This window comes from Ammospiza nelsoni, chromosome Z, assembly GCF_027579445.1.
Source record: "Ammospiza nelsoni isolate bAmmNel1 chromosome Z, bAmmNel1.pri, whole genome shotgun sequence".
Taxonomy (NCBI): domain Eukaryota; kingdom Metazoa; phylum Chordata; class Aves; order Passeriformes; family Passerellidae; genus Ammospiza; species Ammospiza nelsoni.
This window is the reverse complement of record NC_080669.1, coordinates 4653771-4679457: the sequence shown is the minus strand read 5'-3', so window position 1 is coordinate 4679457 and position 25687 is coordinate 4653771. Positions and strand designations below refer to the sequence as shown.

The following is a 25687-nucleotide window of genomic DNA, read 5'->3' as shown; positions in this document are numbered from 1 at the left end:
CAGGCTGCTTCCAGGAATCAAGCCACTGATTTTCCAGGCATTCCAGGCGATCTGAATCAAACTGGCTTCATCTGTGTTTTCAATATTAAATTAATTTTGAAGCTCGAGTTCCTCCTCCTGACAAAGAAAACATATATTCTGATGCCCCTTATTTATCTCTGGTAATAGTAAACATAATTAAACCAGTGGGCTTGTTAAAGATAACTGCTGTTGCTCTCTTCCTGAATGAACAGCTTGCTAGTCTGTGGTTTGCCACAGGGCCATTTATCAGTACAAGAAAACAGGTGCAGATGAGATGTCAGAGTCCAGTTTTTCATTTTGTTGATGGCAGAAGGCTCCAGAGAAGTTGTGCAACTGCCACTCCTGGAAATGTTCAAGAATTGTGTGGCTGTGGTACTTAGGGACACTGTTTAGTGGTGTGTGTGGCAGTGCTGGGTTAGATTCAATCATTTTAGAGGTCTTCTCAACAATTCTATGATTCTGAAGGCAGATCTCTGTGAAGAACAGCTAAATTCAGTATATTCTGATAATAAAGGACCTGTACTTTGGACATTTCTTCAGTCTTACAATCTTTTTGCTACTCTTGGAGCTCAATTGCCCTTTCCTGATTCTATTGTGGGTAAGACATGCCCAGTCATGTAGACACAGATTGCTAACTTTGTCTGATGCTCAGACGTTGTTGCATTAAGGGTTTAGGAATCCAGCAGAAAATAACCCCCCCTGCATTCCTACTGTGTCAGTATTCTTCTCTGAGTGCTTATTAAAATGTTATTTGCTGTTCCCATCATGTTGGAAGCTATTCATTCTTAAGCTTTACCTCTCCTTGCAGACAAAAGGAGGAAGTAAATGTTTTCTTTTTCAAGCAGGGAATGTCTGAAAGTGGAGCACCTTGAATAAGTAGTTTTGCTGAAGTTCAGCTATTTCTCTTGGAAAGGCAAAGATTGGGGTCAGCTTTGTCAGCCCTTGGGGCTATTTTTATATCATGGGATTAATACTGTATCCAAGAAAAATTCAGGTTTCCATTAGAGATGTGAAGATTATTTCACAATTGCATATAAGTATTATTCACTCTATATATTCTGCTGTAAGTTTGGTAGTCCTTCATTTTGCTTTATCCTTGGTGCTTACTTCATGAACTGAAGAGATGCTATTTTAGTGCTCTGAATGCATAGATTGCATAACTGAAACATGTTGCAGGTGAAGTTTAATTTTTTTTCTCATCTTGTGTTCCAGCAAACAGCATTTGTAATGAAATGTGATTTCTGTCTTTATCACTTTTTTTCACATCTGAGTGGTGAGAAAAGCTTATGCTTGTTCTGCAGATAGTTTTTGGCAACTGTCTTGGCTTCTTCTGGAAAATGTGCTTTTGTAAAACTCAGGATTGTTTTCATATTTAGAATATTGTGGTCTGTAAATATTTAGATCTTTGAATTTCACTTCAGAGTGTGAGCGCTCATGTGTGTGAGTACCTCAGTGACGCTCTCAGTTGCTTGTTTAAACACAGTGAAGGGCAAGAGAGAGCTAATGTCTTGCAACATTTTAATGTTGTGCTTGATGTTGAGGCAGCGATAGCAAACACAAATGGTCTTAACAGAACTCAGAGAGCCGTGGATTTATGATCTTTGTTCCATGCCTGAACTCTTTTGTCCTCCTGTAGCCCAAAGCAGCAGCTGGAGCGACTCAGCCATCAAATGCCACTTCCACTGTTGGCTCAACAACTGCAGCTCCCACAGCAGTTGCTGCACCAATCCCTGTTCCTGCCCCTGTGCCAGCTCCTGCCCCTCCACCACCAGCACCAGATGCAGTGGCTTGTGAGCCAGCACCTGTGAGTGCTCCGAAAGAGGAGAAGCCTGAAGAAAAACCACCTGAGGCACCAGCTGCTGTCAGTCCATCATCAATTGACAGGTATGGATAAGCCTCCAAAAATGGGTTCCTGTTTCTGTTGCTTCTGGTTTTGATTTTAAGTTTTTATTACGGTGTTACGCCAATCACTCTCTCCATTCTATTTAATTTTTCTTCTTTCTTGACTGTAATTTCGGTCTCAGACTCAAGTATGTTATTACTGATTGTAAGAAGCACCTCTCCTTTTTTATGCCTTCTCCTGTGGGAAGTGTGATCTTGGGAACAAACCTGTGGAGGGGAGAGTTAAATGACACAAGATTTGAGCTCCTGTTAGGCATTTCAGAGTTGCTATCCTGCAAGTTTCTTTTCAGACTGAGAATATTCACCTGCAGTGGGGATCCACTGCTGACAAAGCTCTTGAAGTCTGAAGAGGAATGTGTCCTGTCCTGCTCATAACCCTCTGATTGTGCTTTTGATAATGTTGGTCAGATTCAAACCATAAATTCCTTATTGCTGTATGAGTCTCTTAATTTTTGCAAAGAGCTTTTACTTCCAAAATGTAGGATGTGGTATTGCTTTTAATCATGTAATGCATTAAAGCTACAAGGTTGGTTTTTTTTTTTTCCCTGAGTGTTCTTTGACCTATCTGCAGGTAATTAATTCTGAAACCTGGGAAAACTTTTCACCTCAATTTTCTACAGTTGAGAAAATCAAGTGGAAGTTAGAGGTTTCACCCCTGTTGTATGCTGTTGCCTTTTTTTGCTTAAGTTGCTGAAGTACTGCATGGGATTAAAATGTTGTTAACAGGAATTTAATGACCCCCGAAGTGCTGCATAGCATCAAATCTTCATTTTTGTGCTCTGGGTTTAAATTATTTGTGTGTTATTTCTGGGAATACTGGTGCACAAGACAGTATTTTTTAAGTGATTGTATTTAAACACTGTCGAATACTGATTTGATGATAACAAAGCAAAACTTGCAATTGCCTAATGTCTTGAAAAACTCATTACAAATTTCTTGCACTAAATGCACAAATTGATGTTTTAATTTTGCTGTTCTGAGAAATGAGTATTTCTTAGAAATGGAATGCAAATGAAGTTTCATTTATCAGTCAAATTAACTTAGTTGTTAAAAAATACTAATAAGTGGGGTTATTTTCTTTTTCTTTTCTCCCCTGCTCAATTTGTCCAGTGAGTTCAAAGATCAATCTGTCATACTGAAATAGTGTTTTTCATGTACAGATTGCAGTTTTGTAAAACTGCACTAAGGGACCCTCAGTGTACACACTTGACAGGGAGAAACAAAATAATTTAACATAGACATCAAAGTCATCACCTGCCTTGATTTCAGTGAATGCTGTTTGCTTCTGATTTGCTTTGCAAGCTAAATTACTAAGGCAAGATTTATTGACCCAAGGCCAGGCCAGCTGGCATCTTGCTTTGTCTTTGATCTTTTCTTGATTGTTTCACTAGAATCTGTCAGTAGTTAAGATTTACATTCTTGATGTAACAAATTATTTCTTGCATAGATCTTACAGAGATCTCTGTAAGTGCCTTGCTGGATTTTTTGTGGCATCTTCTGAAAACATTCAGATCAATCTGATGATCTTTCACTTGCTGATAGGAGTTGCCAAGTCTGGTAGCCTGATAAATTTGAGGTTTCTACAGCTCCATGTACTCAAGTCTATCATGTTATCAAGACTGTGTATTCCCAAAATATACACACAATATGGATATACCTATAAATATGTGTCTGCCTGCTTAGGTCAGCTCAGGTGGGAAAAATCCCAGCACTCATGCAAGATAGATCAGCCGCATCCACTTCCCCTCTGGCTGTTTAGAGCAAAGCCCACTACTGCAAAATGAAAATGGACAAAACACAAAAGAAAAATATGAATTTCTCTTTTGATAGCTGGCCCCTTAGAGTTTGCCAAGTTCTTGGTACCAGGGCATGGGGACTGCCTGAGCCCTGCCAGCCCGCTCCAGACCCTGATACTCAGATTCCCATTGCACATACACACACATGGAGGGCTCGCCCAGGAACTGGCTGCAGTCCTTGGCTTTCCCACTTCCACACTGGTCTCAGCAGTTGCTGGCTCCACAGGTGTCTGGATCCCCCTGTCTCTCAATTCCCTGTCCCTGTGAACACTTGGAATTCCAAATACATGTGTGTAGAGTAGAGACACACACCCCCCCACATTATGAAACATTTTTAGAAGTAGAATTTAATAAAAAGACAGGATGGATTGGGTGATGAGGTGCAGAGCACAGCCAGGCGAGTGTTTCTTGAGTATGATTGGCCCTTTTTCTCCTCTTTTTGCACTCTTGACCCATGCTCTTCTTCTGCATGGTGCCTTAAGCTTTCCTTTCCCTGCCTTTGTTTCTTCCTCTGGATTTCTTACCCCAGCACTTTTTCCTGGCACCCCACAGTGAGTTGGGCTCAATGCCCTGTGGGCTGTAATGCCCTTGAAGGAGTCCTGCTGACCCACCCTGGGTGTCACCCTGAGCGCAGGGGGCTGATGCTTTAATTTTGCAGCCCTGGGAACTGGGCAGCCTTGGCTGTGGCTGATTAAAACTGGTATTCCTCTGTTCTGTTGTGCCTCTGTGTTCCTTGCTGTTCATGGAGGTGAACCTTTAATCCTGTAATTTAACAACTTTGATAACTTGAGATGGAGTAATTGCAGATGTTAGCAGTTTGTATTCCTGGGAAAGCAGTATACTGAGACTTTAATAAGTGCTTGCCACCAGCCTCCTTGGGTCCTCATTGAGGTCAAGCTGGTGGCTGTGGGGAAGCAGTTAGTGAGACTGCTGTGTGCTTTTGAAAATCCACCTTGTTCTCCCACCCTTTAAAGCATTCAAGCAAGCAGATGGCTAATCCCTGAGCAGATGGGCAAGAGCCAAACTTCTGGGGGGTAGCGGGGGAAGGTTGGCCTTGTTTTAAAAATTTAAAAGTTTGTAAAATCTATTCTCACTATAGGACCAAAAGAGAGCTCTTTTGAAAGCTTTGTTGGTTTTTTAGAAACAAAAGGGGCTATTAGAGTTACAGCTGCTGCTGCTTTTTTTTTTTCTTTTTCTTTTTTTTTTTTTTTTTTGAAAAACAGGAAGTTTTCCAAAGTTTTGTAATTACCATTGCACTTGTCTTCATCTTACAGTACAACAGGTGATACATCTCGATCAAATCTTTTTGAGGATGCTATAAGTGCACTTGGTAAGTGGAGAGTTTTTTTTTTTAATGTAGACATTATTTTGGTGCAGCAGAAAAATGACGGATTAGCAGATGTTGACATTTTCTTCTGTATCTGTCATTGTTAAAGTTATAATTAAAGTGCTCCTCTCTAAGACCTGAAGTTGATATCTTGGAACCAGCTTCAATATTCTTCCTTACTGAAGAATATTTCCCTTTATATATTTTTATTGTGTGAAAGGAAGATCCTTGCACTCCTGCCTTTTTTCCCCATTTGCTTTAATTTCTCTTCTAACTATTCACTTTGAAGTAGCTTGAATAGAAGACTAGATGTAAATATGTGTGTGCTTTTCACTTTTGCACCCCAGAGTGCAGGGCTGGTAAAATGGATGTCTTTATTATGCACTTGTTCCAGCTTTGAAAGTACTTTGCTTTTTGACACATTAAGATTAGATAAATTCACCAGATCTGCTGCTGAGAAATGAATGCCTCCATGTATTTACAGTCAACTTACTCTTATTTTGACAGTTTAAATAATCTTTGTTTCTCAGTGAAATAGACAGAATAAAGACAACAGGAAGCTCTGCCCATCATCTATGCTGATTTGGGTGGCTAGGAAATTATTAGGCAAACCCACAACTCCTTACTCCTACTGAAATTTTTGGGTTGTTTTGGAGTGTAACAAATTCAGGTATAGCAATAAGGAGGAGGTGGGGTTTTTATTCTGTCTTTTGTCTTTAAATATGAAGCTCCAATTTGGTACAAAGAGTAAAACCAAGTAAATAGTTTCACTTACATTTTCATGTGGATATATTGGAGGCAGGTGCTGTAATTAAGCAGCTCAGAGTGATTTAGAAGCAGCAGTAATATTTTACATGACTTTGTGGTAGCTAATAGATGTAGTCTGTCCAGCTGCAGCTTAGATCTTAATGTGACAAACTGTTTTAAATTGTATAATCCAAAATAGCTGATAGAGACTGATAGCAGGAGACAAAAATGTAACACTAAAACTAAACGGGCTGAAATTATTGCTGTTACCAAAGGTGGTTCTTTAACCATTCATATTATCTTAGTGGTCAAAGATGATGTCATCACCAACACTCATGTTAACAGTGTTGATCAGCAAGTTAAATGAAGCTGGTGGTCTTGATTAAAATCTCTTCAAAATTGGGTAAAAAAACCCAAAATATTTCGAGAGCATCACCTCACGATCCATGTTGTATGGGAGTTCTTTGGTTGGTGTCTGGTGGGGTAAACCCATGTGTCCCTAACATGTTTGGAAATAAGAGGTATTGAGTGTGATTTTCTGGGTAAGCATACTCTAAGTGTTGTCAGCCAATAAATATTCAAGGGCAATAGGCATGAACTCAGTGGTTCGTTTTCTTTAAAAACCGTCCTGAAGGGAATTTGCTTGCACAAATTGATGGAGTATGTTTTCACATCCTAAGTTGGATCCGACACATATTCTAACTGTGGCTTCTCAATTACATTGTCTGAAATGAATTTACTTTGCTTTAAAAACAGGGATTGTTTTCTATGATTTGCTGTTGTTTTCAGTTAAATTGCTGAAAAGTGATGTGGCTTTTTATGCTGCGTGAAAATCTGCACGTCTTGCAGTCCTTGTGCAACCACATCTTTCACAGGAGCAGCCTAAGATTTCTTTAGGGCATAGGACAAGAATTATTGTGGGGAGTATGATGAACTGGATTTCAGTGTTAATCCAGCTTTAAAATGTTGCTTGAAAGATAAAAGCACAGAGCAGAATCAATTCAGCATTGACCTCAAACATTTCCACTAGCACCAGGGACAGAAAGGCCCAGCTGTGTATCATGACATTGCTGGTGTGCAACTTCTGAATTATTATTCTTGGTCTCACTTTTGCACAACTTAGGAAGTAGATTGTATGGAGTACATGCACCTATGTTTTCAGTAATTCTGTTTTCCTCCTTTGGCGTTTAATTATGCCTTATGTAGCAGCCTGTGCTGCAGAAGTTACCCAGCCTTTTTGCATCTTTTTCCTGTATTAAATCTTCTAGTCTCTACCTTACTTATATTGAAAAAGCAATACAGAAGTGTTCAAGTAGTAAGTAATTACATCAACAGGTGTTCTGACTGCTTGGTTAGTTTCTTAGCAGTAGTAGGGGTAAACTAGTGCTATGTAAGGAAGAATGTGAGCAGAAGTAGCAAAATCATTGTGTTGGGACAATTATTGGCTTGGCTTTTTTGCTTCCCTGAAGATAGAAGTATAGATGTATATATCTTCAGAGCAAAGTTCAGGTGACTTTTTTATTTCACGTTTGAAAAAATGCGGGTAGATGTGAAATTAATGATCATGTAGTTCTGTATGAAGACATGAAGAACTTACCAATCCTTAAATTCAGGTTGGCACTATTACTTTGAAGTCCAAATAATAAATACTCAAATTAGTCAAGGCTTTAAAACCCTTTATTTATGGATAATGCACAAGTACCCTTGGGCTAGGGCTGTTTTATTGTTTGTTCTTGAGCATACTGCCCTAAGTCATACACCCACTGATTGTTTAGAAGCACATGTTAGGAAAGAGGCAGTGGGGCTGTTTTAATGTTGGCTTGAGTTAAACACCTTCTCCCTAAGGGAATAAAACATCATGTTTTCTTTGATTCTTTTATTTACAACTTACTTGCCTTAACAGAGTAGCTCTTGTATTTGTTTCCTCTGGGTTTTTAAAATATTATTATTAATTAGTTGTTTCTTATGATGGCTGTTCATTGTTTGGCTGTCCTGTCACTAACTTGCTAGTTTGCAGTCAGTCAGTAGTAGGATTTCACTGAGATCAGGAATACCTTTATCCAAGGAAGGAGATGGTATTTTAATGCCTAGGTTTGTTTGTTAGTGGTGTTTTTTCCTGCCAGGAAGATAACCTTGAAGATTTGCCCAATTACAATGTATGGTAGAACAGCTACTTTTTTTTTGTAATTGTACTACTTGCTGTCTGCGTTCAAGGCAGGAATATTAAGTGGATTATGAAAAGAGATAATAATTGTCCTTACAGTAACATTAGTGTAGTGAACAGTTGCCCTCAAATAGTTCCATATATGTGTGTGTGCCTTTTGTCTTGATTGCTGCAGGTGTGGGATAGTTTTCATCTATTTTTGCTGTAAGGGGTGGGGGATTTCATGTGATGGATGTCTAGTCAAATGTTAAATTGAGTGGGATAAAAATTAAAAATTAAATGAGATGGCTTGGTTTCCTGAACCCCCACTGAAGTCCTGAGTGAGTTTCCTAGATACAACTTTTAAGTCTTCTGCATGATTTGAGTTTGTCCATATTAAGTTGATTAAATTACTTTGACCATCATCACCAGAATGTAGCAATATATAGCAATATCTAATCACTAATTGTCATCTATCTAACAACAGCATAGCAGAATGTCTTTATTTGGAAAATCCTCAATGGCTAATAATTTGACAGGCAGATTTCAAATTAATACATTTCCAAATGTAAGCTGCAGGAGACTTCTCTTGATTACATGAGGAATTGAATATTAGCTGTGAGGATGCCCTTGACCTTAAATGTAAACTTGAAGAGAGAACATTATTTCAATTACAAGTACAGAAGTATCACAAGTACTGCTTTTGTCAGTAGAAGTTTACATTATCTTCATTACCCTTCACTATTTCCAATCAAATTCATAATGAAACCACTGAATATATTTGGAATTAAAGCCACAGAACCACGGCATGTTTAATATGAAGTACTCTTTTCAATGAACGACTGGAATTCAGGTGGAAATTACACTTACCTATTGAAACTTTTTTTTTGTGTGTGTGTTTGATTATTTTCATCTTATTCCCCTAAAATGATGGTCCTGTGACTTGTAGTGACCGGGCAGTCCTATGAGAACATGGTGACTGAGATCATGTCCATGGGCTACGAGCGGGAGCAGGTGATTGCAGCACTGAGGGCCAGCTTCAACAACCCTGACAGAGCAGTGGAATACCTTCTGATGGTGAGCACTTACCTTGCCTGAACCTTTGTTTTCCACTTAATACCTCTCACTTTGATTTTGGTGTTATTTTGAACATTACTCAGTTGCTGAGAGTGACATTTGCCATCTGGAAAGATGAGATTGAAATTTTGACAGACATGGTGTGTTATAGAAAACACTGAAGTAATCCCTAACCACCTCTTCCACTTTGCTTTCATTTTTTGTTAATTTATATGGATATGTCTGTAAAGTATGTCCAGTTACAGTGATAGCTTTAACTGCCAATGGTTTTGTGTCACCTCTTAGTGACACCATTAATTGATTAGTCATACTTTTGTATCCATATCATCACCCTTCCTTAGGCTCCCATTCACTGATTTTGCTAACAATGCAGTGTTCTTAATATACTTCACAAGCAGAAAGGTTTGAGAGGGTTTTTTTTTTTAACTCTGCTTAATTTAACTGGTGTTTTCATTTCAGCACTGTTTTAGAAAAGAAACCATTTTCATTTGTTAAAATAAAGCTTGAAGAGTTAAATGAACTTCATTGGCATGAGAGGAAATAGAAATGTAGTTTCACTTCAATGAAAACGCTGGGCTTTTTGGATTTTTTCTTGTTGAACACCTTAATCTGACAGGTGAATTATAACCGAGTAGAATCTGTCTGATTTTGTTGCTTAATCAGTATTTCCGGTACATTTAATTTTTGCTCTGGCACACCATTTTTCCCCTGATGAGGTTTTTCCTTTTAGCAGATCTGAACTTTATTAAAATCTGGCAACTAGATATCTTGACCTAATCCTTGCAAAATACATGTGGATTGAATTTCTGATTGATTGATAAGAAATCTGGCATCTTTACCCTCCAATTACAAAACGTCAATTTTGTTAATGAAGTTTTCCTTCAGTAGTTACAACTTCAAGTCCCTGGCATGCTTCCTACTTACATTAATGTTCCCAAGACTGTAATCTTCTGATTTTAAATTGACAACAAATGTTTTGAGTTTAAGATATGAAAAGTTTAATTCCGAACTAGCATTAGGCCAAGCAAGGGTGAATGCAATAGCTCTCAACTCTCTGTCATAAGTCCTCAAGTTCAAACATTTGTTTTTCATGTTGTAGAAATGTTGGGTTTACTGTTCATCTGGTCTGTAAATAGACCATGAATTCAGTGCCTCCCCTAAGTGTTTGGCCTGCTGTGTGTGTGGCGAGAGAGTATCCCCATGATGGAGCTACATGGCACATCTGCAAAATGCATTGATTGCTATGAGCTGTCCTTGCATTTTTATCTTTATTAGAATATCCTTATAATTAAATCCTTAATTTTTAGTCATTCAGTAGGTCCTGTATCTAAAGTGGGTCCTTCTGTTATATAAGATGTCCCTTTATGTGTTTGTGTTATCCTTCCCTGGAAAATACATTTTCTTTTTTCTTCCTCCTGCTGGAAAAGGGAGTAGGGAGGAATGGTCTTGCTCTTGGATACCATATTAGATAGCAGACTTTTTGCTGTCCTACTAGAAGAATCCTTTTGCTGTAAATGGTCTTTGTAACTGTTCTGGATCTGCTGGGGTCTGAAGTGTTCCTTACTTTCCTGCTGCATATTAAAAAGGTTTTTTTTAGCTACTATTGATCTGATCTGTTGAGGACACTGTTCTTTGACCCTCTCTCTACATATACTTGTATCCAAACTATCATCAGCACTATCTTTTATATAATCTGCAGATTAAGACAAGACATTAGAGATTTATTAAGTGTAACAACACTGTCCAGGTTTAAAGAACCTGAGTACAGCAAGGGTAAGGTGTTGGGAAGGACTTAAACTGTAATTAAAGCACAGCTGTTCCCCAGATGAGCCCTCAAGAGTCCACTTGTTGTCAATGGTTCAGATGGCAAGTCCTTCAGTTTTCATGGCATGATCATTGAGGATTATAGATGTAATCCTGTTGTTGTGGAAGGAGTTGCAAAAGATGATCTTTATTTTTCTATGCACCAGGCTCATCTTTGGAGGTATTTCCATTCAAATCTCTCTTTCAGCCAAGGATTTCCTAACCTCTAGTTAAGAAGGAGTTTTGTCTTCTCTGCTGTAGCCAACCTCTTTGTCTGGATATTTTTAGGGAACATTTCTTTAGTGAGAGTATAGTAAAATACTGAACATAATTCCTAGAGAGGTGGTCAACGTCCTCTGCCTGTCAGTGTTTCAGAGGCATTTGGACAATGCCCTTTACAGGCTTTAACTTTTGGTCAGCCACGAATTGGTCAGTCAGTGGGACTAGATGATCATTTTAAGTACCTCCCAGCTGGAACTATTTTGTTCTCTGTTCTGTGCAGAAGGTGGACCTGATGTGATTACTGCCCTGCAGAGAGCAGTATCAGCTAAAAACCACTGTACTGCTCCGTTAAACAGTAAACAATTGTTTCATCCTCCATAAGGCAACAGTGGCCTTTTTTTGCTGTCCAAGCAGTGTTTGCATTCAGAGTGGCTTGTGTGTGGTTTAATACCATGCTTTATTCTGTTGTGTGGCTGTGTGAGCAAGGTCCATACGCCTCACTGGCATTGTCTGATTGCAACTGTACACAGTCTCTGTTATTTGGAGAGGGGTACTTCAAGCTTGTGTTCAAGAGTTAAGATGATGTTCAAGATGACAAATAATTTCTAAGTAAATTTGTTTGAACTGGTTTACACAGTCCTTCCATTCAAGAGCAAACTTAGGAGTTTAAACAAGCACATGTTGTTTGATCTGGACACAGATTGCAGTGATGACGTGTGCCTGTGAATAGGTGAAATCAACTAGTAATTTCATAAGATTAACCCAAATTGTTACATTATACTTGGATTGCCAGAAATGACTGATTTGATGGGAAAGGTATTTAATCAGTGCTCTGTAAACCACTGATAAGGGAGAGTTACATCAGAATTATACCATGAATGGAATCCTCCTCCCCCTCAGCAGAGGGAGGGATGTGTACTGAGCTCACTGAGCCATGTGAAGGTAATGAAGTGTGTGACAGGGAAATCTTGCTTTTATTCCCCTGAGTGGCTTAAATGTGCAGTTGATGATCAGGTTATTTATACCTTGATGTGTGTCTTAATTAACAGGTAAGGCAAAGAGCATTGCTCAGAGCACTGTCCAACTCTCCCTTTCTAGATGTGCCCTCTATATTAGCTGCATATTTGTCCTTTTTGTTCAGGTGTAATGATGAACATACCATGTGAAGATCATGTTACAGCAGGACTTTTAATCTACATTACCTACCAGTGATTTTTATGGTAGGCTTGACAAACCTCTTCATTGTCTGGTTACCCTGTAGCTCTGTAATATTTTCACCCACTCAGTTCCTTACATTTTGTGATTCCCCAACACAAGTGGGTGGCCCTTGTTTGGGTAACTTCTCTGGCCTATTCCAACAGAGTTTGTTATAATATTCTTTGTGTCTCTCCCATAAGTAAGTTTCCAGGCTTCAGAAAGGTAGATTAAAAGGACAGACTTGGTGCAGGAGTTCAGTGCCAGTGAGGAAGGCAGGGTTAGGGTAGGAAGGAATTCTATGCAGGAGAAAAGTAGCTGAGTGAGGTATCATTGTTGTATAACCAGAGTTCTAGTTTATTGTAATTTTGTGTTTTAGCTTTGTCCATTTCAGGCCTCTGAGCAGTCAGTTCCTATATAAAGTTGCTTGCACATAAAAAATAAACAAAAAGCAAAAGTTAACTATTTTTTTAAAACTTGCTAAAGCTATGTGACATACAGACCTTTTCACCTTTAAGATATTGTGAATGACACCTTTTCATTTAAGGAAACAGGTCCCAAGGGCTGTGTTCTTGTATCTCTTCTCAGTTCCTTGCCAGTTGTATGGAATTGTTAATCTTAGTTAGCATTTTGTACTGCAGTTTGTTGCTGTAATGTCACTTTTGCACAACAATATAACATAGTGTAACAGTGTATTTAGTTTCATTTTTTCATTCACTTCAAATATTTTTAAACAGGATTCAAAGCAAGTGTTTTTTATCAGGCAAAGTGTGTTTTAAAGTGATGCAGGGCATGCTTTACTGCCTTTTTATACAAATCACACATTTTTCCTGCCAAAAAGTAAAATTAATCTTTTCACAGTGCTCTCTGTCAGTTACAAATGCATAACTCACAGGTTCTTACCTTGTATTTGCAGTGAAAGCATTAAGGTTTTTATTTTTCCCCCTTCATTCTGAAACCCAAATACTGCATGCAGTTGAAACATGTCTGTCAGCATTCTGTGGGTAATTCTGATGTGAACTGTGGCTTTAGGGGATACCTGGAGATAATCAGGCTGTGGCTGACCCCCCTCAACCACCAAGCACTGGTGCATCTCAGTCTTCAGCAGTGGCAGCAGCAGTAGCAACCATACCCACGACTACTAGTTCACTAGGAGGTAAGAAAGGCTGTATTGGAGAAGATGTGATAAACAATGTGCCCTTAACCAATCTATTTTTAAATCAATTTTAAGTTCCAGGTGCTTGTGAGCTCTTCAGAGGGAATTGGATAAAGAGCTGTTAACATGGTAATTCCAGGTGTGGTATTTTCTTGGGACAAGTGGCTTGTTGTATGTCATGTGCAAAGTTTTCAAAAAATGCAGTGAACTTGCACAATTTCTTTAATTCGGTATTCTGGATTCTGAAGTGCAAGACCACAGATGAGAAAACAGAGATTGTGTTTTCTCTCACTTAAACTCTGATTTTCTACTCTATAACTGATTGGGGACTGTCCACTTTGACTATATTAATATATTTCCCACACAGAAGCTGGGATATCAAGGGAGAAACCCGAAATTTAGCAATGAAGTGTAGCACTGGAGAGACCTATAACTGACCTAGGACTCCTCACTCAGCAGTGCAGCACTTTGACAGTGGCTGGTGCCTGCTGAAGAGAAGGGTATTTATCAAGAATTTATCTCCCTCTTAAAGGGAGGTGGATAAATACATGAAAGGAGCCTAATGAAAGGGTAGGAAAGGTCTGTCTGGAAATGGTGCTCAAGATAGAAGAGACAAGACAGTGGATTGGGTAGATGTGTCTGGTTGAGATGAACCAGAGATGAGACATCCAGAGGAAAGTGTTGGAGATAAGGACAAGGCTGTTGGATCTTAAAAGACAACTGGGTAAAAAGGAAATGCATTGTTTAATCTTAGAATAAAGACATTTTCCTTAAAGCTAAAGTGAGGAAGCAAATTATTTTATTCTTCAGTGAATGGTGTGTTGTCCGTTTCATGTCCTGTTTCTGTCTAAAATTGCAGTGTAGGTATGCATTTTATAAGGATTCTCATAACTTTTTAAAAAAACATGTTATTTCACTGATCTTTTTTTCAGGACATCCACTTGAGTTTTTACGAAATCAGCCTCAGTTCCAGCAGATGAGACAAATTATCCAGCAAAATCCTTCTCTGTTGCCAGCATTGCTACAGCAAATTGGAAGGGAAAACCCCCAACTACTGCAGGTGGATCTTAAAACTAGAAAACAATGCTTACTAATTCTGATTTAGCTTTTGCAAGAGCATCATATGTTGATGTTGTCTCGGATAATATGTTACTAGCAGTTACAACATTCTATTGCTGGCTTTTCAGCAGTTGTTGCTGTACAGAATGTATTTTCTGTGACATTGGATACAAATTTGAGACTTCATAAGAGGTGCAGAGGAGGGGGTGAGGAAGGGGGAGGGATCACTGCAGTTGAATTGAAACATTAAAATTGCATTTTTTATTGTTAGATATAACAATATTTTTCTGTGCGCTTCTTGCACGTCCCTTTGACTTCTTAATTCTCTGAAAATAAATATTTTTACTTGTCTCTTGGCACACTTAAACTCCAATTATTAAATATACGTGTTTCTTTTACTGTTCTGTGCATCACAGCAAATAAGCCAGCACCAGGAACATTTTATTCACATGTTGAATGAGCCAGTTCTAGAGTCTCGCCAAGGTTTAAGTGGCAGTGATGATGGTGCCAGCACTGGAGGAATAGGAGATGCTGGGAATGCTCATATGAACTACATTCAAGTAACACCTCAGGAAAAAGAAGCTATAGAAAGGGTGAGCCTTTCTTCTTTGAAATTCTTGTGGCTGTTGGGTGTTGACTCCAGTGCATGCTTAAGACCTACCTAACTTAAACTTTGTTTGGCTCAGTAGTTCTTATATCATATTTGGTGTTTTCATAGTTGGCATTTCACAGCTGTTGTAGCCTTGTTTCAAGTCATATCTTCTCTTGCTTTATAGCAGTTGAGTCTAAAATATCTTAAATCGGTCTTACTGAGGAGAGGCAGAGCATTTTAAGTGATCAGAGACCATCCTGTGATAATTAACAATGGAAATGGATCTCCCATTTTATTCAGGAATTATTCAGGAAGTAATCCCGCTTGCTAAAGCCTCTGCCAGTGCTGTTCTAGATCATACCATGACAGGTCTCCAGGTACAAAGGCCTGGCTGCTTGAGCACTGTTTGCAAAGTACTTAAAAAGTAAGAACACTCATAGTTAAGTAAATCAGTTGAAGTCAAAACTTTGCCCAGTTGTCTGTCCATGACAATTAGTTAATTATCATTTTCTAAAAGTACTGCTAAGCATGAAAATATACTCTGAGGTGGTACATTGCATTCATAAATGCTGCGTTACTGACCAAATGTGGTTTTGCATAGATGGCAATGCCTCAGAGATTTTTCTTAGGACAGATTACAAGAGTTTTGTCATACTGTGGTAGTGGTTTGGTACCCCAAAGACAATGTTTTTTCATCTGGCAAAACCAAAGTTTAAGTAAGGACCATTAGAAGATACCTATTTGAATCTTAAGTAAGGACCATTAGAAGATACCTATTTGAATTTGAAGAACTAACTAGGTGTTAGTTCTCTAGATCTTGAGGAAATTGGCAAATTATAAAATTAGTCTAATAAAACTATTTGACCATGTACTTCATCACAGGTCATCATCTTTAGTCTGTTGCATTTTCTTTTAAAGTAATTTTATGCTGCAGAATTTTATTACCTCTACTGCCTGTTTTGAAACCCAGCAAAGATCCTTCTTTCTCTTTCCATGAAAGACAAACCTCAAAATTTAATTTCTTAGTATTGCAGCTGATGCCTTCATGCTGTCTGTGTGCTAGAAATAAAATCTAAGAATGGCTTGTGAGGGATAATAGGACACAGTTTTTCTCATAGTTATTTGATCTGCCCCATACATGAAATGCCTTGCAGGTGCTGAGGATTTTAAGAAAATCTCCAGATAGTGGAGTGTACTTGCCTTTGGCTAAAACAAGAATTCATTTGCTGAGTGCCCCTAAGTGCTGGCTAAACCCTTGGCACAGTAATAAGTTCTCCTCTGATGTTCTCATGCCCTGTTGTTGCAGGGTTCCAGACATTAATTAATTCCTTGACTTCTGAAAACCAGATTGCTCTCAGCTTACTTGTCTTGGCTGCAGTGTGTAGTTAATTTTTTTAAGATAAACAATTGAAAATATGGCCTAATGTGATGTGCTGGACAGCCTACTAAAGATCACAGGCTGGGAGCTTTTGTTCCAGGCAATTTTTTGTTAAAAGTCCTTTGGAGCTTTGTATAATTGCTTAAAATGAGCATTGTTTGAAGTTGTTTGGTTTTTTTTTTCTGCAGCAGTGCAATGTGACATTACTTCATGACAATACTGTGACCCAGGTCTGTTTTAGGCTTACTGTGTCACTAAAGAAGTGACAAGTTTTTATGGTGGTTCATTAGACTTAATCCAATCACCTTTTCAAGTGAGGATGCTCTTTGCTAAAGGCAGAAGCAGCACCTTATTTTTCACTCGCTAAAATCTGCATTGAGCTAGGCAGCAGTGTCATTTTCAAGAAGGCAGTAATTGCTTAAGCGACATCTCAAGACACAAAGACATACAAAGAAGCCTAACATGCAAAATGCACTTCCTAAATATGTTTCTTTTCTTCAGTTAAAGGCATTAGGATTCCCTGAAGGACTTGTGATACAGGCGTATTTCGCATGCGAGAAGAATGAAAACCTGGCTGCCAACTTTCTTCTACAGCAGAACTTCGATGAAGACTGAGAGAATTCTTTTTTTTTTTCCTATTTCACACCTCACACCAGTGCATTACACTAACTCTGTTCACTGGATTGTCTAGGATATTTGGGCTTACATTCATAATGCTTGGTGTATGGAATATAGGGAGTGGGTGGAAGGGAGAACATAGGAAACAAAGCAAAGAAAGCAACAAGTTTTTAATGTCTCTTTTAAATTAGCAGATGCAGAAAATCGCACAGTGTAAAAAACAAAAAATATATATTCAACCAAAAAATCAGCTTCTGCAGATAATTAGTTCCTTCTGTAAACTGTAGGTTAACTTTTTCTAGGTTTTCACTCTTACTGTACTAGTTCCAGAAATGTAGTGTAATGCACTGCTTCATGTTCCTTTCCACTTAGTATTGACATTGGAAGTAGCCTGTGCTACGTAGATTTTAACAGTCTGTATTTCATGGCAACACTGGATAGCAGCTTTGTGAAATCTAAAAGATCTGAGCAAATGTAATCCTGAATGCCAAAATAGGGCTATTCGGGTTTTTTTTCTTCAGCTGTGTTAAAGTAGTGCAAGAGACACAGTATTTTTGTCTAATGCTGAATTAGAGCAGTGTTGGCTTTTTTCTTTTTTTTTTGCAATGAAAACCCATTACAGTTAAAAGTGTCCTGATTATTGAGAAACACCACCCCCTCCTTTGTCCCCGTGAAATGATCTGAGAAACTATATACATACAGAAAAAAATTATTATCCTGTTTACATATTTTATCTTTGGGAAAAAAAAATATAGATACCTAATTACTTCTTTTAATGTCCTTTTAATGTTATCTTGCAGTAAAAGTTTTAAAAGCAATAGATTGCATGTTTGGTTTTGTTATATGCACTCTAGTGAGTTGAATATTCTTTTTCTGCCAGCAAACAAAATGCAAGCTTCATTTTTGTCTGCTGCAATGAGAATTTATCAAATCAAATTTCACCTTCCCAACTTTGTTGAACCAGCTTTTATAGTACAGCTGTAAGTGTTCTGTTGCTCTTGAGTAGATTGTAGTGTTCAAGCTATTTCTGTTAAGTAAGGACTTTTGGGGATTTATTCACTTTATAAGGATGAGAAGTTCAAAACTTGAGATATCAAGCAAACTATGAATTTATTCCAATGTAAAAAGAATTGACACTCGAAACTTTATATTGAAAATAAACTCTGGTTACAGAGTTTTGAATCTTACTTCTTCGTACCTACTTATCATTTATTTTGTTTAGTCATCATAAAATGTTAACAATCGTTTTTTTTAATACATGTTTACTTTTAGAGGTAATTTCGCCCATCATTGCAATACTATGAATAAAAACAAATGTAAATTTAATCTAAAGCTGTTCTGTGCAACGTTACCTGAACACAACATGGGGATAGTTTGATTTTTTTTCTACTGTTGTAGTCCAATTACCTGGATTACAAATTTACCTCTACAGTAACCAGGAAAAAATATTATTAGTGGTACAGCACTGAATTCCTGTACTACTAGTCATATTAATGATTTTAATGATTTAGTGGTACAACTAAAAAATTATTTTCTGCTGAGTTTGTTTATCAGTGGATTAACTACTTAGCTACTACTTAAGCTCAAAGTACAAGTCAAGTGTCTTGAAAAATGAGCTAAAAAGACTGAAACATTTGTATTTCATTTCTTCATTGATTGGCCATAGTCTGTAAAAATATCTGCACAAAACAATGAAATGTATTAAAGCCTTTTACTTTTTTTTTTTCTATTCTTATACATCTGTGATATTTTTCCAGATAGTGTGTATTTTAATTATTCAGATTTTATTCTTTTAAAATTTCTTAGGTGAATGTCGTCTAAGTGATCAGTAGCACAACCCAAATCTATCAATAGGAGATGTGATACTGCTAAATAGGAAATAAGTCTTTCATAATGTTTTCATTTTAGAGACGTTAACATTAATTACCTGAGTCAGCTAGTAAACACCATATAAATAGGATTCTCAGTTTGTCTGTGAACTGAGAGAGATGGATTTTGGTTTAACACTGCATGCCAAAAGGGGCTGTTTGTTATCTGTAAAAGGACCAGCTGCCAGGTACTTGAAAAACACCAAATTGATACAAGGACTTCTTGAATGTACTTTTACTACATAGCTGATAGCTAACTAAGACAAAAGCTTTTAGTTTGTGGGAGTCTTCTGTACTGATCAAACTGCTCTGAGAAATAACCATTCCTTCTCTAGGAGGGTGGAGAGTAAAGCAAGAATGTCTGGGTGTTTCAGTCCACTCCCTCCAATTTTGATTTTGAAATGTTTACTTATTATAAATGTATTTGAATTAAAGTCTGTTGAGCTTGTTCTTTGTAAAAAAAAAAGGCAAAAAAAAAAAAAAAGAGCTAGTAGCTTTGTTCATTTGTAACTTTGTATGCTGAGTGACTGAGGGATTTATGGCTGCTGTGTTTGAAGCCTTACTAGTCATGCTGTTCCCGTTTTTCTCCAGCAGTGAAACAGTGTTTTTGTGACTTCTGATGAACAACAGGTGTCTGACCTTACATGCTAGCAAAAACTGTTACCTGTCCAATAGCGGGATACTTGCCAGGGGAGAATCATGTCTCTCTTTGTAGTAGCTGCCAAAAGGGAAGAATACATGGAATTCATGTGGTGTTGAGGAGGTGTGACCTGAGCAAGCTGCCTAGGTATGTTGTGCCTCGTTTTCTACCAAGTACTACCGGGAGTTGTCTGCACAGAGTGCTGCTCAGCTTCTCTGCTGCAGATCTCTTAGGGATTTGGGGATCAGTTTCCTCAGGGCTTTCTGAACAGTAGCTGAGAAAATAAAAGTATTTCTTCCTAAGTTTTGGTACTGTAGTCCTTACATTTGTTGTAAAACTTCTGAATATCTGCTTAGACGAAAGCTATTTATGATGCACTTTTAATTGGGATTAAAAAGTTACTCTGAAGTCATATTAATTCTGTAGTTGTCTGTTCTTAAGTCCTCTCTACAGCTGCATTTTGATGCTGTGGTTTATTTACCTCGTCCAGAGCTGCCTGATGAATCCAGCTAAAACCCGAGCAATTTTACTGATTAAATGCCCTGTTCTTACCCCACACTAACAGAACTTTTTAGGAATGTGAGATAATCACTCCTGAAGCCAGATTGTGACTGATTTTGGAGTGCTGGGTTGAGCTTCACTTCAAGAACATGCATGAATGAATCAAGCAGAGACACAAAGCCAAGTCCTCAAATACTGCATGCAGATTTGTCACCTGTGGTGTCATTGGATATTTAATTTGGTTTTATAGAGTTTTGGAGGTAGCCACATCTTTCTTTTTTTTCTGATTTCTCTTAAATCCAGCTCTGTGCACAAAACTAACCTAGAATTTGAAAATACTCTCTAGTTCAATGGAAAAAATAAGGTGGGAGTGGGGAGAACAGCTTTGTCACTAACCTTTTTAGTTTTTCCGTGCCTGGTTTGGGATGCTAGCAGTGTTCAGCACACCATCCTTTGAAAACATTATTTTGACACAGCTACAACCACCACTATTGTAGTTATGAAGCCACAATTTACAAAATTTTGTATCTTCACTAAACCATCCAGAAAAGCAGGCTTATTCCACCTGCTTTAAGTGGTGATTAGGTGATGTATAGGAAACATTTAAGTATTGCATTACCACTGAATGCATGACTGCTGCTGGTGCTTGTATCTGCAGACTGCAGCTGATGTTGCTGATTGTAATTGTCAAGTGCCAGTTTTGTATTGATATATTTCTTCATGGAATATAGGACCTGTGAGGGGGAGGAAAAAAAGGTCATGAAACTTCCTGGGTTTTTATCAGGAATCAATTTATTTCCTTCTGTGCAAGAGAAATAAATGTTAAACACATATAATTTAACTCCAGTTGTAATCAAAGGACATTTTCTTGAAGATACCAGCATCTCTGGCATTTCCTGTCCAAACTGCAGTGAAACTAATAAAGACAAATACCTGCTCTTCAATAATGGCAGTAGACTGGAATAACTTAACAGTTGTAGAGTCTGAAGGTCTTCCTTCCACGTCATCCCTTTGCTTTGGCATTTTCCAAATGGAAAATTGGTGAGCTGTTACAAAGCATTATCTGCTGTGTGCCTCCCTCCACTTGCTGAAGTCTGGCACTAAAAACAGTCCTTAAGGTTTTGTGTTGTGTGTGCTCCACGCAGTTATGCCTCAGAGACCTGGAGTGCAAAGTGTCTTTCTAAATAGGTGTCCCCTCTATTTTTATACAGCTCCACACATAAATGTGAGTACTCTGTGGGGCTGAAGGCAAGGAGCAGCATCCTTGGAATTCTTGTTGTCTGGGATAAGAGATTTTAGATGTGATAGACAGAGGAGTAACCAGATACACCAGCAGGCAGCTGTTTGCCATCCCAGGGGAAGGGTTGGTTGCTGTCCTTGTAATGTGAAGCATTTGACTTTAAATGTGCAGCAGCCAAAGATTAAAAAAAAAAAAAAAGGCAATGTCTCCCACATGTCTCTGTGGCTGTATCTGTAGAATTGTTCAAAGTCTTGTCAAAGTCAGACACGTGTTTTTAATTATATATTTCAGTTAAGCTTGTTTCTTCCCACCCCCACTGCCTTGTCTTTACTCTAAATCTCCTTTTTCTTTTTTCTTTTTCACTTTTCATTATTGGAGAAAGCATGCCAGCTCCAAAGGGAGCACTACCAGCTTCTGTTGGAGGATGGAAGAATAGTATTTCAGAATAGGAAAAGGGGCAGGAAATAGTCTTCAGGGTGGGATATGAACCAGGACAATAAAAGTGCTGAACATCTGGGATAGAGATCTCCGTAGGGAGGTTGAGGTGAGGACTCTGGGGCTGGAATTGGCAGTGTGTGTGAAAGGAAATGCCTGGGGGAGTTACAAGTGTGACAAAAGAACAAAGTGGTGTGACAGGGGCAAATGGGGAGTCAGAATGAGCAAACCTTTGGTGGGACTCTGGATGTATAAATAAGAGATGGATGGATCATTTGGGAGCAGAACTGATGTTCATCTATAGGGACACTTCCAAGACAAAGAAATTACTTGTTTCTTGTAGCTTATCCAGTAGCTTTTTGTGTAGTGCTTTGGTTCTAAAACCAGTTCTGAGGGAGATGATGAGGTTATAAAACAACAAGGGCAGCAAAAAGAAACAAACCAGTGTGTACCTTGGTAATTTACCTCACAGATGTGATACAGTACTCTTGGGTACTGCACTGAGGTCCTCCTGCTTAAAGGTGGAGAGGAGAAAAAAAGTAATTTAAATAAATTTTGTTTCTATGAGTCTCTGTGTTGCTTGAAGTGATAGAAATGAAGTGTTAGAAATGATCTGCCTAAAAGCATGCATTTCATATTAACAAACATGCTGCTTGCTTCCCCTGTCTCCATGTTAAAATATCAAATTTCCCTTTGGCAAAGGGCAGGACTGTGCAGGACACTGTTGGAGCAAAGCTGCAGAGTCCATTTGGACAACTGTTCGTGATGGGATTGTGCCTTTTGAGCATGAATGTAATTTGTGATCCATGAGTGTCCTAAAATCTGAGCTGTGACCTGTGGAAAGCTGAAAAAAACCTGGGAACACTCATTCTTGGAAGAGCAGCAGGGTTAAAATGAGAAGCTACTGGAATATATTAAACATGACTGTAAGTCAAGAAAGCTGCAATTTCTTTTTCAGCTGCAGTAAGAAATTGTTTCTAAATATGTACATAGCTGTATTTTTCACATTTCACAGAATTTGCTGTAAGTGGCTCTCTGGTACACAAACAAAGGAGGCAGAATACACAAAAAGCCATTTTCTAAATCTAGTTGAAGGGTGCCTGTGTTTCCCTCAAAACCTGTGGCAAAGGGTCATTCCTAAAGCACTCAATTTTGCCATGAACAAGGGAGATTTTGCTCCCAGGCAGTGGCAGCAGGATAGAGAGCTGTCACTGCTGAATTTAACTCTTTGCTGTGGGAGAGGCTTGTAAATTCACCCACTGCTCTTGGCAAGAGGGGGGAGCTTTGTGATCCCAGTCAGAATTCCCTTTGCTCCAGGATTTTTTGGAAATGACCTGTTGCTTTCCAGACTTACCAAAGTGTGGCCTTTGTCACTTGAGAGTCCCTGCTCAAAGGGGAAGGTAGCTGGGAGCTGAGAGTGCAGGATCCCTGATGAAGGTGTAAAGCATTTCTTGGGAAGAGTCACAAAAACTAAAAATAATTCTGGCAATCATTTCAGGCCATCATTGTGTCTTGATTCTTTCTTCTATTAGGCCAAGTATTTTCTAAACCCCTGGCATGATTTAGATATTTACCAAATGTCTTTATTATATCAAAAGTCACATTGCACTGGGTGCAATAAAAATAAATGAAACTTGTGGTTAAGGCATTTATTTCCATCCAAGAAGTGGAACTAAGAAAATGGTGTCCATATAAAACAAAAATTCATAGACTACAAATTGCTTTCCTTCTAAGCATGTATCTTTCTTCCCAAGAGGACAGGAACATGTAAAGTGTCTTTACTAACAACACTGATACAAAATTCCATAGCATAAAGAAAAAATAGGGTTGATAATCTTCCCATACTAAAAAAAAATGGTTAAAGCTGGTTGCTAATCTATTAATCTTATTTGTAAATATTTAAATATTGGAATGCGCTTTATCTAAGCACCCTTATCACAAAATTCACCCAACACCAGATAGAACATGGGGTGCTGGATAATGAATTTAAGAACAAAATCAGCACCTGTTATTTAACCTGTTATTTAACCATTATGATGCCTAATGAGGCTGGGAGTTGAAGCCATGGTGGTGTTCATGCTACCAGGTGTCAGATACAAACTGGTGTTTTTAGAGGAGACAAACACCCTGTTGGAAGGTAGGGTGGCAAGAAAAATAGGTTTGTCTGCTGTGGCTGCTTCTAATGCAGAATTCTGCCGTTTTTATATTTGGACTTTGAAAGTGAAGCAACTGATACTGCAGTTCTGTTTCCTTGCTGCACAGCTGAAGGTTGTGGTGCCTTTAGAACGCCGTGTTATTCCCTAATAAGCCTTATCATGCCTTAATAATACCTTCTGAATGCCTTGGATGTGAGTGATTAGGCCTGTGCTTACACAAATAGGTGCCTCAGTGGTAAGATGTTATTTGCATGATTGTGGTCTGTAGGTGGAGAAGCTGCAAGCCTGTCATCAAATTACTTGTTCCAGCTGAAAAAAAAAAAAACTTGCTCTGTGTGGCTGTCACATCATCATCGTCATAGCTTGCATGGAGCAATTAGTGTTATTTTGCAAGGGACTGGAATTCTGTCCCTTCTCCCTGTTTTTTTGCTTTATGGTGAGTGTGCTGGTTTTGTCTGGGACAGAGATGACAGTGGGAAGATGTAGCTTAGATTTGTGCTGTAAGCAGTGTTGATAATACAGGGATTTTTTTTTTTTTTTTTTTTTTTTTTTTAATTGCTGAGCAGTGTCTGCACAACGAGTCCTTTCTCTGCTCCTCTCACCACCCTGGCAGTGAGGGGCTGAGGGTGCTCAAGGATTTGGGAGGGGACACAGCCAGGACAGCTGATCCCAATGGATCTGAGGGGCATTCCAGACTGTGTGACATCATGGCCAGCTTAGGAGGTGGTGAGGACACAAAGGAAGGGCAAGGGAGACTCACATTCAAGGGTTTTGTCTTTCCAAGTGATGGAGCCCAGCTTTCCTGGGAATGCCTGAACACCTGCCTGCCCATGGGAGGTGGTGAAGGAATTCCTTGATTTGTTTTGTTTGTGTGCATGGATTTTGCTGCCCCTCTGAGGCAGTTTTTATCCCAACCCAGGAATTTTGCAGCTTCTTACCCTTCTGATTCAGTCCCCCATTCCCCTGCTCAGGGGAGTGAGCAAGTTGCTGACTGGAGCTGAGCTCTGGAAGTGAGGAAAACAAAAGCCAATTAGAACACTGAGACAAATTTAAGTTTTTTGTACACTTTTTAAGTTTTGTGTACACTCAGTTTTCCCTGGATTCTGCTAATTCCCAGCTCTCTGTGTGTTTGTGGGCACCCCTGTGCTCTGGGATTTTTTTGTTTGCTGGGAACAGAAGCAGGGTCACCATTTTACACAGGTGGAAATACAGGTTTATTATTTTTAACCCTGCTCTCCCTTCACCTCTGACCCCAGCCACAGTGTTGGTTGTCCTCCTGTTCAACACTCAGGTTTTGTAATCAGGAGTTGAGCCACGCTGGGGAGATGGAGAATGAGCAGCTCAGTCGTCAAATTAAATTAGCATTTAGAGAAATGTAGGCAGAGGCCACACGGAGCTGACCAGGCACCTTGCATGGTGGGCTGGCAAGGAAACTGGGAAAAAAAAAGAGGGGAAAAAGGGGGGAAAGTGGTTAATTCTGCATTTGGGGAAAGAGAAGGGGAAATGCTTGGCAATCTGGGGGCTTCTGTGGAGGCTGTAGTGCTGAAACCCCAGGTTTGAGAGCAACACACCAGTGAGGTGCCTGGACAAGGGAGATGCCTGAAGAAACCCTGAGGGGTTTATAAATATACCAAAAATATGTGTAGCTGACAATATTAGGGTTGGGCTTTAGCAATTTTGACTCAAAGCTGTGTCACTCCTGCCAGGCAGACTTTGAGTGTGCCACAATCTCGATGGAGATTGCTAGCCCAAATCTGAATATGCAAATCTGAGGGCAAGAAATACCTCAGAGAGCTGGTGCAGGACTGGGAA

At 38.8% G+C, this 25687-nt stretch overlaps 1 protein-coding gene across 1 annotated transcript in view; it reads left to right on the top strand.

The window, feature by feature from the left end:
- RAD23B (RAD23 homolog B, nucleotide excision repair protein) overlaps nucleotides 1-19961 on the top strand; it is a 35771-nt gene extending 15810 nt beyond the window's left edge. The window contains exons 4-10 of the mRNA XM_059491753.1: nucleotides 1658-1905; nucleotides 4994-5049; nucleotides 8886-9013; nucleotides 13265-13388; nucleotides 14321-14448; nucleotides 14864-15040; nucleotides 16919-19961. Coding sequence (XP_059347736.1) covers nucleotides 1658-1905; nucleotides 4994-5049; nucleotides 8886-9013; nucleotides 13265-13388; nucleotides 14321-14448; nucleotides 14864-15040; nucleotides 16919-17032 — 975 coding nt within the window. The 3' untranslated portion in view covers nucleotides 17033-19961. The remainder of the gene's footprint in view (nucleotides 1-1657; nucleotides 1906-4993; nucleotides 5050-8885; nucleotides 9014-13264; nucleotides 13389-14320; nucleotides 14449-14863; nucleotides 15041-16918) is intronic.
- Nucleotides 19962-25687: the final 5726 nt, after the last annotated feature.